At 40.3% G+C, this 12,594-nt stretch overlaps 2 protein-coding genes across 2 annotated transcripts; both read left to right on the forward strand.

Annotated features, from left to right (window-relative positions):
* The first annotated feature begins 776 nt into the window (after positions 1–776).
* Positions 777–3,429, forward strand: samd7 (sterile alpha motif domain containing 7). Its single transcript, XM_026374658.1, is given in 9 exon segments — positions 777–879; positions 1,174–1,297; positions 1,383–1,507; positions 1,598–1,679; positions 1,841–2,129; positions 2,132–2,519; positions 2,606–2,721; positions 2,808–2,918; positions 3,193–3,429. Coding segments are annotated over 9 exon segments (1,575 nt in total).
* A 1,224-nt stretch (positions 3,430–4,653) lies between these two features.
* sec62 (SEC62 homolog, preprotein translocation factor) lies at positions 4,654–11,769 on the forward strand. The gene is made up of 8 exons (XM_026373915.2): positions 4,654–4,738; positions 7,606–7,714; positions 8,859–8,964; positions 9,480–9,693; positions 10,244–10,339; positions 10,421–10,481; positions 10,596–10,715; positions 10,991–11,769. The coding sequence occupies exons 1-8, from the start codon at positions 4,703–4,705 to the stop codon at positions 11,539–11,541; spliced, it is 1,293 nt and encodes a 430-aa protein (XP_026229700.1). The 5' UTR covers positions 4,654–4,702; the 3' UTR covers positions 11,542–11,769.
* The last annotated feature ends 825 nt before the right edge of the window (positions 11,770–12,594 follow it).

Consider the following 12,594-nt stretch of genomic DNA (forward strand, 5'->3'; position numbering starts at 1 on the left):
AAGGGTCAAATGTTAGACAATGAGTTTGGCCACTGTCTGTGTAGATGCAAGGATCCTATAATGGCAGATTATGCTGAGTTCTGTGGATATTGAGCTGATCTGAGGTTGATTACTTACTTAATGAATAGAAAACACTGCCTGTGTCTATATGAACTGACTTTACAGGTTCTTAAAGGTTTTTAGAACCTGTAAAGTCTATTTTTATGTTTGCATTTTTACCATAGGTGATGTTAGTCTCCACTCTACCTTAGTGGAATTACATAAATCTTCAGTTATGTTAGTTATTAGAAAGGTAGTAATGTGCAGTGATGGTAGGTGTCTCAGGTGAGACAGATAACTGCTGCCCTCTAGTGGTTTAATGAGGAAATTACACAAAAGACACAACAGCTTGGGTTTTGGGGATCTGGACATATCAGCATCTATTGAAATGTAAACTATGATCAACAAAAACAGGAAAATAAAATCTAGCTGCCCAAGTTATCTGTGTGTAGTTCCATAAATATACTAAAAGTGCCAAAAAATAAAAGTAACTATTACACAGAGTGGTCCTTTTCAAAACAGTGGATTATAATTATTGATGCATTCATGTGTCAATAAACATCAAATTGTGATTGAACAGGTTATTCCATAATAATACTAACTACTAATAGGTTATACTTTGAATTCATTAAACTATATATTTTCCAGTTTATGGGGACACAGCTCTTACGTTGATTGTCTTTTTACTACTACTAACTTCAACAGTATTCACGTGAAGGTTAAAGGTCGGGCGTGTCATGACCCCGCGGGAGCAGCTGAGAAAGATGACAGCGCTGGGAGAGCAAGGGGCTTTGGATGAGAAGCACTGGTACCGCCTGGTCAACGGCATGTCAGCTGGAGGTGAGAGAACAGAGGAGACAGAGCAACGTAACAAGAAATGAAACAGGAGTCCAACTATATAACATGCATCTAGTTAGATTTAGATTTTTTTTTATTTACAAATTTTTAGTCACCATCTAAATGCTCTAGTCAAAATCTGAAGCCCACGAGGCGAAAAACCAACATTGTGACCTTGTGTTGATTCACCTGCTCAGCAACACCTGCAGTCCACAGCTTTCACAGTCAGTGCATGTCTGAGATATGGTGGCTGAACTGGCCTCCCAGTGACCTGTGGAGATCTCTCTTCTCTTGCAGAGTTGAGGCAACGACAGGAGATGATAATGAGGAACCAGATGGCCATGGCTCCACAGATCCTTGCCCAGGGGCAACAGAGGTTACAGGGGGTCCCACCGCAGTTTGAACCTCGCTTCATGGAGAGGTCTGTATCTGAACTCGCTTGTTTAACTTGTTTAACTCTCTATATCATATAAAGATGATGCATTTTTATGCTTTTCCCTCATCAGGGAGTTAGTTCCCCCCAATGAGATGGTAGCTTCTGAGGCCAGACAGATCCACATGGGGCCTCACTTGGGTCCACCCATGCCCCCACATGCCAATGTCCTTCCAGGCAGAGCTTTCCCTGGAGCAGGTGAGTGCTACAAGTGTACATTCAGACAACACAGGCTCATCTATACGAAGAACATTCAACAACCCATCTTTTTCTTTCTCTTTTTCTCAGCTGGATACGGCTTCTTGCCCTCAGAGCCCATGGAAACTGTTGCCCGGCGACAGGAGCTAATTCACAAGCAAAATATAGCCAGGTAGTGTGTGCAGAACAGCATCAGCATCTCACAAAGATATTGCACCTACACATCAGTTTGCATCACATTTTACTGGATAAATCTGAGAAGTTTCATCTGATAGCTTTGACATCATCCCTGTTGCACAAATGCTTATAATATTTTCGTGTGATTATTCTTAGAATGGAGATGAATGCCATCCTGCATCAGAAGGAGCTGGAAAACGCCCACCAGAAGGGACTAATGGCAATTGAGAATCCCATGTCGTACCCTTCCAACCCCATGGCCTTTAGAGGCCGCCAGCGCATGCCAGACGGCCACGATGTCTACGTCCACCGCCCCACCCTGGATGAACTTCACTCCAACAGCATCCTCATGTCAGCCAGCCCGTACCCGCCTATCAGCATGCTGCACAGAGAGAGAGGCCGCAGGGCTGGCAGAAGACCGACTGCCCACAAGAGTGCAGAGAGCCACATGTGGGCAACCTGAAGAGTCCAGTTGAAGATAAAAGTGTAGAGCAGAGCCCAGGAGCCATGTCAGGGGAGGAGAAAGAGGTGGAGGCAAAGGGGGACATGGGAGAGGAGTGTGCTAGAAGTAAAACACACCATCAAGCAAAAATAGACTCTGAACTATCAACAGGAAGCAAGAAGAACTACAAAGAGGGCGAGGCAGGCCTGCGTAAAACCTGTGTGAACAGTCAAGACGGTTGCTCAGATGTGGCCAGCAATGGCACAAACGACAAAGACATCTCCAGTCAATGTTCAGCTTTCCAGGAGAAATTTGCATATCCTCCCTCCAGTGGAGGTCTCACAGGGATGCCTTACATGTTCCCAGTGTCTGGAAATGGTTTCCTTCCACCTGGTGAGTTTGAGAAATCATTTAAAAAATAAACTTAAAGTGTGAAAAGGTTACTTAATTAGTGATTTAACTTGTTCTTTGTTTGTCAGGTCCACCAAATCTCTTTCTTAATGGTGATGAAGTGTCCGAAGACATAAGAAAATGGACAGTGAATGATGTTTACAACTTTATCAACAGTATACCCACATGTTCAGAATATGCTCAGGTTGGTACCTGTACCTCTTCAACTGAACCATCGATTCGGTAATTGTCTGTTGTGATTGTGCTAAAGTGAGATTTTCCACTCTGCAGACATTCAAAGACCACATGATTGACGGGGAGACACTGCCGCTCCTCTCGGAGGAGCACCTGCTGGACACACTGGGGCTCAAGCTCGGCCCTGCTCTAAAGATCCGCTCACAGGTGAAGAAACACAGACTCTGACTTGGCTTAAACCTTATGCAGACGCAAAAATCCTTCAAAATTATGTCTCAATTGTCTAAGGAAGTTGTGACTTGCCAACATGCACAGTACCAGGTCCCAGAAACTTTAACTTCAGTGTGTCTTCTATTAAAAACGCCTACTGAGGAAAGTTACGGGTTGCAATAATAACTCTAATAACTACAACTACAACTAAGGCACACAGGCAACAAAGCAATTAAACTGACATCTGTCAATTGCCTTTATTTCTCTACAGGTGTCCAGGCGCCTAGGCAGCATGCTGTACATGATGAACCTGCCACTCTCCACCAGCACCCTGCAGGCCGCACCTGAGAAGCCCGGGGATCGCTCGTCAGAGATCGGCTCCCCTGTTAACTGCAACAGTGAGGAGATGGTGGCGAGTCCAAGAGACCCTGATGTCCTAAAATCCTCAGAGCATCTTCACGAGACAGAAAACAATTCACCTCCATCTGCCAGCAGTGAAACAGTCTGATTTGTGGACAGATGCAAACCAAACCAGGGATGGGATGAACTGCTGCTGCCACAGTAGCTGTACTGAAGATGTTATTTTTTATTTATTATTAGGTCTGCACTAGACCCTGCTGTGTGCTAAATGTTTTTGTTTATATATGTACATATATTTTTAAAAACAGTGGAGTGGAATTTGAGACACTAAAAAATCAAAGAGGTGACCCTTAAAATGTCCTCTTTTTCATTACAAGCCTTAGTCTCTAAAACTCAGATTGTAGCTCTAAACTCCGAATTATTCTTTTAAGAAGCTTTCATTTCTCCAGTATGCCAGGAAAAGAAACATAAAAATCACGAGTTTTATAATGAAATAATAAAATGTTTGAGTATTGTGATTTGAATGTGGATGTTCGAAACATTTCAGCAGTTTGTTTGTTGAATGGATTGTTAATAAAATGTTTTTCTACACATGTTTTTCTACTTCAACCTGTTCTTACTATTATTTAATGTTGAAGATAAAACAAGTCATGACTAATGGCAAGAATGAAATCTTTAAAAAGCTATAATGTCCTAACTAAACACAAGAAACAAGAAGTTATCTATATCTACAGTTCCTGACAAGCAAAATCCATTTATTGATAAAGACTAAACAAATGTTTTGTCTTAAAGATAAGTGTCATGAGATCATTAGTTTTACTGACAATTAGGTGATTATACACATAAAAAAACTGAGAACAGAACAGAGAAAAACCATGAAAAACAGGTCAGATCGAGCAAAGCAAAACAATAACTAATTAAACTATATATATTATATATATATATATTATGTTATAACATACCTATGTGTAACATTTAACTATCTTTGCTGGTAATAATGTATATTCTCACATTTTTATTTTCCCCGAGAACTCCAATGACTTATGTTGGCTGAAGGGACACCTACATTTGAATCAATTGAAAGTTCACCCTGCATTAAAAGACAGTTAATTAACAGCCTCATCACAATAATGGCATTTCAAAATAAAAGTAAATTAACAAATTAAAATTATATTATTATATAATCATAAATGATTGGAAACAAAGATGGGAATTATTAGTATTTTAATGGACAATATCAACGTGTACAGCTCCAGAAATACGGATTAAAAGCCTCTGAAGTCCGATTGTTTTGTTGTGAAACTTATGAATGAAACTCATCCCCCGCTGAAGTTGCGTTGACTCGTTGAATCTCGCGATATTTCCACGTCCCGTGCGTGTGAGCAGCCTCGCGCACGGCGGAGGAACTGAGTTGGAGGATCATGGCGGAGCGCAGGAGGCACAAGAAACGGGTCCAGGTAACATCACTCCATTCAGCTAAATTACTGCCCCCGCACGTTGAAGGACAGAAAACGAAAATCGTGCGCAGCTCTACGAGCTGTTGCGGGTTTTTGTTAACAGGCGTCCCCCTCGTGGGAGCCGTTAACAGGCGGAAGATGAAGCCAGATGAAGGCTAACGGTAGCTAGCATTAGCTGGCTAGCGAAAACAAATGCCATTTTTTTCTGTTTGGAAAATTTGTTCTGACTACTCATCATCTCCAGTACGAGCAGCATTTACATTCGGATACAGTAATTACAACAGCGTTAATGTACTACTAAGCGGTCCTCCCCGTCAGCCATTTTTATTCTGATGAACTGGCTGGAAACGTTTGCAGGCTAAGCTGCGTCAGCTCTAACCAAACGTGTTTACATAACGTGGAGAAATCAGTGGGATTCTTGGATCACTGGGTCAAGACAGGGCATCAAAATGTAACTTCACTGTGCAGAAAGAATCAAGGCTGCAAAAACTACAGCACTCATTTGAATTAAAGCAACAGTTTGCAGAGAGAGGGTTCATTCAACTTGACCTAACAACACTTGAATACATGTAACAATCAAGTCTTTGTAGTTTGGTTTTTGGATCCCAAACATTATTTAATTAGTATGATCATAGTCAGACACTGGTGGTATAAACTCTTCTATAAGTCTCATTACTGGAATCAACCATTAAAGAAGGCTGAAGTTTAGCTTCCAGTCCTATAAAGGGGAATTTAACTGTAATCTGTAATTGTCATTTTGTGTATATGAATGATAATAAATCTCCCACTGTTTTCTTTTAGTAAAATATCTCCCTGCTTCTACCTGAAAAACTCTTTTAAATGATCTGGCTGCTAATACCAGGTTGTAGTTGACCTGCTCTTCCAGGTGCGTTCTAGATGACTGTGACTGATATTCAGTATACTGTTACAAATTACTGCCTTTTGAGTAACCGATACCTGAATTGTGTCGCACCTTTTCAAGATTTTTCTTTAAAAATAAATTTTAACAATCAACAGATTATAATAATAGTTGCTGATTATTTTTCTTTCAGTTAACTAATTGTTCCAGCACATCTGGCTAAAAGATCACAAGTCACACTACAGCACTTGTTCTGCTACTCCATGTCATGGTGGACTTTATGGTATTCTACAAAGCAAAGCAAATACATGATTTTAACTACATGCGTTTCAGTTACATATGACTGAATATGTAACTGAAACGCATGTAAGAATGTGGGTCAAGTCAGCATTATAATATAAAGTCTCCTGCTACGTTACAGCATGTCCTGTTATCTCCTTTTAGAGTGTATCATTATTAAAACAGGCTTGTCCTACATTACGCAACAGTTAACTGCTACAAGATAATTCTTATTTATCTTTCAGATGCAATTACGGTGCTTTACTGTACATCATTAACGAATTGAAATAGGTTTGAAGCCAAGACAGGCAGGCCAGGCAGATGTGCTGTAATCTTAGTTTACAGCTACCTGGTGGATAGGTAGTGCTCCAATTTAACAGGATTGAAAAATCCAGACTAATCATTTTAGTATGTCCACTCACATTAAGTCAACAATATTAAAAATACCTCTCAGTATAATGGAGTGCAATTTTACAGCACCACAAATGACAGCCTCCAAAATGACCATGAAGTCACTATAAGAGTTTAAACTTTATAACCTTCAAGTAGGATATTGTTGTATTAGACTGACTTATTTTGAAATTGGTGTTTCCATTAAACCGCCTAAGTTTAGGTCTCTGCTTGTTTGAGCTGTGTTGCATAACACATACTGCATATGATTGTGTCCTTTAAGAGTGAACCACAAGAAAGGAGGCTTCACAAGATCATCCCTTACAAAACAGTGATGTCTTTTTTTTTTGACACAGTTTGTCTTGATTATTATATGGCATTTGCCATTGAGCAACCAGGATCAGTCTTCACATACATCTGCAGAAGCACGGTTATAAGGTAGATAGACAGTTAATAGACAGCAGTGGGGGATGTTTTTGTAGGGTCTCAGTGTAACTGATACCTGTTCCCTTAAACACAGGTTTTTTTGATGGCCTCGGCCTGAATAAAGCAGCCCTGGATGTTGCTACACTGATGCTCTCATTCCCCATTTGTTAGCATGTGGTGTAACGATGGTGGCAGAATAGCAGAACATGCAGATGTTGTGAGAAAGGAGGATGAGACAGGAATATTACAAGAAGGACAAAAAACTACAACATAAATGAGACCCAGGATATTTTAGAACAACTTTTTAAAATGTGTGTGAAGTCAACAAAAAGTGCAGTTCTCTCCAAACCAGGATGTCAGCATTTTTTTGTTACGTTAAACTCTAATCATTTGTTCCTCAATTTTTTACAGTTCAGATATAATCATAAAGATGTGACGCGTTGCAGTGTTGTGTAATAAAGCCAGATGCTGCACTTGAAGCTATTATGCAAATTGTGTTGTTGAAGGACGTTAAACTCTGACTCACTGTGACTCGTTTTTATTTGTGCGTTGCACTTGGTTGGTTGGATAAATGAGAAAGCTGTAACCTATTCCTTGATTCCCCGAGTCAGGAAGCAGTTTACTGAACATGATGGGGTACAATTTTTTTAAAATAATAATTCCTATTTTTATTATCTACACATCTGCCTTTAATTTGTTGTTGCAAATAGTGATTGAACTTCTTTCAGCTTTTATAATGTTCCACTTTGTTTAATCCACTCATTGTTTCACCTCTTTGCAAACCTAGATGTAGGTGTAATATTTGTTCTTGGTTGTGTGTTGGAAGCTCAGTGCCAGAACTATTTTGCCAGATGCTTGTGACTGTGACGGTTTCTGCATGTGTTCATCTGTGTGTGTTTGTGTGGCCCCGCAGGAGGTGAGTGAGCCCACCAAGGAGGAGAAGGCAGTGGCCAAGTACCTCAGATTCAACTGCCCCACCAAGTCGACGAACATGATGGGCCACCGAGTCGACTACTTCATTGGTTAGTGTGTGTTTTGTTGTGAGCTGTGGGGAAACGGGCACAGATGGTGACACACAACCTCAGTGCCGGGATGAGTGTGAATTAGGAGATCAGTCAGAACCTGCCCTGTTTGTTTTCCAACTCACAGATTTGGTTGCTTCTGTGCCATGTTGCAGTAGAATCTTTTTGTTTTTTTACTTTACTTTAATGTTCCCACCGTAGGCTTATTTGCAGATCTACTTCTTTTTACACAGTATTTATTGCACTCTATTTTTCTGTTGCACAAAACAATTTGTCAGTTTTGGAATATGCTAAAGGGTCAGTTATTCTTGTCATGATACAGCATATGTGTGCTTTCTTAGCTTACATTTTGACAGCCAGTAGATAGACTATTCTGCTTTCATTTGTTATCCAGTATATAGAGGTGTAAACATTCTTAAAACAGCAATAATTGATATTTTTATGATAGGGAATTGAATGATAAAGTGAAAGGGGTCACTCATAGTGATGAACTCTGAGAGCATTATCACCTGAATCTTCAGCTTCTCTCGGTTTTACACATTTCTGCCTTTGTGCCCTTGATTAGCATCACCACTGCTTCTAATTGGCCAAAAAATGAATACATTTACTTACATTTTTTTATTAATTTTAACCTTTTTTAAACCTCCTGCTTTGTGTTCTGTCTTGAACTCAGTTTTTACTTAGTCAAAGCCCTAAAAAATGAAATGCTTTAAAATTAATGTGATGGATAGTTTGTGACATTAGTGCAATACAGTTAAAATGTGCTGTGGTAGTTCTCCTCTGTGCACTTTTACAGTTTATTCAGGAAAAAATTGTCTCAGTCTTTTCTGTCTCTTCATATTTTCTGGCTCCATGATATTGAGATCAGGTCTCCATCAAGAACAGACCATCTGTTCCAGGACTCCCTGTTCTTTCTGGGACCTGTCAGACGTCTGGATGAGACTCTTTGCACAGTGCTTTACATTAACTGACTGTGTTTTTGATTCAACATAAGCAAAGACACTTCACTAATATTATTTTTTTAGATACTGCAAACCATATGGTGTTTCTAGGATTGTCACTGGAAGGCAATTTCAGGCCCAGTAGTACTACTGTTTTTTTTTTTTTTTTTTTTTATTAACTGTCTTTGTGTTCTTAAATTTAGCCTCCAAGGCAGTGGACTGTCTGCTGGACTCTAAGTGGGCCAAGGCTAAGAAGGGAGAGGAGGCGCTTTTTACCACCAGGGAGTCTGTGGTGGATTACTGCAACAGGTTAGCAGCTGCATTTCTGACATTAAAGAAGAATAATTGTTTCTCTTATATAGAATTTAGGTCTGAAAAGAGGATATCTGAGCATGAGACGCATACACTTGTAATTTCATTATCATTTTCATGATTGATTATTTTATTTATTTCTTTTTTTTATAATAACCAGTTGCAAATAAAATAAATAAAAGTCACAGTTGAATCACAGTTTCGCAAAACCCAGGATGATGCCTTCAAATTTCTGCATGTTAATTTTAGAAGAGGAAGAAAACCAGCAAATATGAACATTTTTGGAAGTTCAGCTATAATAAGCATAATAAAAGATCAAATAAAAAGATATAGATTGATTTTCTTTTTATTTAAAAGTTAATCAGTCAACACATTGTTACTGCTTTCAAGGTGTCATTTTGTTTTTTTGCATTTTGTGAAGAAATCGTTAATGTGACCTCTGCGTCTGTGCACGATGATGGAGTTTCATCAGAACGGTTATGATCTCTGATGTTCTCTTTCTTCCTCTGTAGGCTTTTAAAGAAGCAGTTCTTCCACCGGGCTCTCAAAGTGATGAAGAAAAAACCTGAGAAAGACGCCAAAAAAGAGAAAGAGAAGGAGAAGGAGAAAGAGAAGGAGAAAGAGAAGGTCAAGAGCGACAGCAGCAAAGAGGAGGAGAAAAAAGGGAAAAAGGAGAAAGAGAAGAAGAAAGAGTCTGAGGCAACGGAAGCTAAGAAAGAGAAAAGTGTATGTGATCCTGTGATTCCAGGCTGTTTGAAAACAGATTATGCATGTCCTAACAACATAGTGGTATCACTGTGGGAGACTCTGGTGTTTGGTCTCTCTTCTAAAAACAACAGAGTTGCAGTGACTCATGCTGCACAATAATAAAAGCGAGGAGTACAAATTTAGGCAATAATATTACACCAGTTGGTGTTTTATTGTATGCCTCGATGATGGTATCCACCTGAAGCAGAGTTATCAGTGCCTCAGACTTTCCCCAGACCAATTTGTATGTTTGCTTTATGACCGGTCAGAGTTGCCTCGACACTACTGATCTGATCGTCCTCCTAACCTTAACAGCGAACGGGTGGATATTGACTTTGCTGCACAGACTAAAGTGCAGGTAGAGACAGCTCTTTACGCTCTCACGTCATGAAAAGTGTGTCTGGTCTGAATCAGTGAGGGAGGAGAAATTATCACTGCGTGTTAAACAGGACTCGCTTTCACTGTATAACATTTTGGTTTCAGTAAAATATAGATTTTATTTCTAAAACACTTGTATTCGAATGAACAGGATGACAGTCCAGGAACCCCCAAAAAGAAGAAGGAGGTGAAGAAGAAGTTTAAACTGGAGCCTCATGAGGATCAGCTGTTCCTGGATGGAAATGAGGTAAGTGTGTTTGAAGAATAAAAACATGCAGGACGAATCTGTTTAATCCTCAAACTATAAAAATACGTGTCTCCGCTTTAGGTTTATGTGTGGATTTACGATCCTGTCCACTTCAAGACGTTTGCCATGGGCCTGATCCTTGGTGGGTTGCTACTAAATATGATGTGAAGAGAGCAGCATTTGTGACAGACACCAGCCTGATTTTACAAATTTTGTACTCACACCATTCTTTTCTTCTGTGTATGTTGTGTTTCAGTCATCGCAGTGATCGCAGCCACGCTGTTCCCACTGTGGCCTGCAGAAATGCGTGTTGGAGTTTACTATCTAAGTGTTGCAGCAGGCTGCTTCGTGGCCAGTATATTGTTGCTTGCTGTTGGTAAGTACATGTATTCGTTGATGATGTAACAATAAAACAACCAATGATTTAGTGCCATTGATGCACCTTTTGATTAAGGCCTGCAACAAGCTCTAAGCTCCCATCATAAACAAGTTTTGTGTATGTACAGGGTAAAACAATGTAAACACTCCCTACTTAAAATTACTGTAGAGACGTGGACCAAAGTAATAACAGTGCACATACAACTTTTAGTTGCCTCAAGCAGAGGTTTTATGCCACTACAGATAAATATATTCAAATCCTTTCCTCCTCAGCCCGCTGTATCCTCTTCCTGATCATCTGGCTGGTGACCGGTGGGCGACATCACTTCTGGTTCCTCCCTAACTTGACGGCAGACGTTGGGTTCATCGACTCGTTCAGGCCGCTCTACACTCATGAGTACAAAGGGCCACGAGGTAACAACAAAAAGGGCTCAGACAAGACGGACGAGAAGGACGGCGCCTCCTCCACCAAGGCCCAGAAGTCAGACAGCGATGAGAAGTCAGACAGTGAGAAAAAGGATGGCGATGATGATGAGGAGGAGGATGAGGAGGAGAGCAAAGATGCGGGGCCAGAGTTCAGTAAAGAAGCAGAGGGGGAGGGAACATCGGCGGACCGACACTCAGACACAGACAGCGATCGACGGGAGGACGAAGGTTCGCAGCACAGCAACGGAAACGACTTTGAGATGATCACCAGAGAAGAGCTGGAGCAGCACACAGAGGAGGAGGAGGAGGAAGACGACGAAGAGGAAGAGGAGGAAGACGCAAAAGAGAGGAACGAAGATAGTGGGAGTGAAACTAAACCCCAGACTTCTGAAACATAAACTTCTAATAATCCCATCACTCTACTTCTCTCTCTTCGTCCTTCCCTCACTTTCTCCTGTGATTCCAGGACCTGATAGTCCAGTCTCTCTGAGTCCACTGAGGCTGTGGAGAGGCTCCATCTCCTGTTGTTGAGATCTTCCACTAAACAGTACCGATAGACCAGAACCGGGATAGACACAGCGTTGAAAAGCTAACGGCTATGACAATGGGGAAAATGTAAAAAAAAACAAAAAAAACAAGCCTTATGGTGGATCTGATTCCTCCCACACAAATGTTATTTATGTTTAAATGAAAACTGCCACTGGACATGTTCGCCTGAGGAAGTTGTCAAGAGTTTTTTTTCTTGGTTTCTCATGTCATGAAGTTGATTTAGTATAATTTCAACTCACATAGTTTTATTTATGGCATCATTTCTTTGTCCTTTAAGGTATAATCCAGATGTTAGAGCCATCGTGCTAACTGACCAGTAAGAGAAGATGTGCAGTTTCCTCATCCTGTTTTTTTTTTTTGTTTGTTTGTTTGTTTTCAACCCCTTTTCGAGCTCCAGCATCATCATTACAATCTCAGTAGTTCTGAAGAAAAGCCTCGTCTTTTACTTTGAATCAGGAGCTTCACATCCTGTCGAACGCCAGCGAGCCTGATAACTTTCTTAGGCAGCACTTGAAGCCAACCGACTAGCGTGTCTGCTGTGTAACTAATCTGGATGGACCAAATCCTGTAGTTTACTGAAAGGAATTTAAAAACTTATCGACCATGTTGTGACTGGATAGGAGCAGAGTAGTACAGCTCTTCGAGGTACTTGTTATTGTCAGTAAGACACTTCTTTTTTTCTTTTTTTTTTTAAATAAATGGCTGATGATCATAGTGCAATCCTCTCCACAGTCTGAAGTACTTCTAGTTCATGTTCAATAACGTGGGACTTGTCTTTAAACGTAAATGTGAGCAACTGCGACACAGCTGGCGCACTTAATATTTCTTTTTTAAAAAAAGATTTCATCATTTGTCGAATGAAAGCTAGAAGATAAAACGATTTATCTGCAAACGGAACCAGA

This window comes from Anabas testudineus, chromosome 17, assembly GCF_900324465.2.
Source record: "Anabas testudineus chromosome 17, fAnaTes1.2, whole genome shotgun sequence".
Taxonomy (NCBI): domain Eukaryota; kingdom Metazoa; phylum Chordata; class Actinopteri; order Anabantiformes; family Anabantidae; genus Anabas; species Anabas testudineus.

Excerpts from the sequence above, each read along its gene's own strand:
- sec62 (XM_026373915.2), top strand. The coding sequence starts at position 4,703 with ATGGCGGAGCGCAGGAGGCACAAGAAACGGGTCCAG. Across the intron at positions 7,715-8,858 it reads CCGAGTCGACTACTTCATTG|CCTCCAAGGCAGTGGACTGT; the intron begins GTTAGTGTGTGT and ends TCTTAAATTTAG. Across the intron at positions 9,694-10,243 it reads AAGCTAAGAAAGAGAAAAGT|GATGACAGTCCAGGAACCCC; the intron begins GTATGTGATCCT and ends TCGAATGAACAG.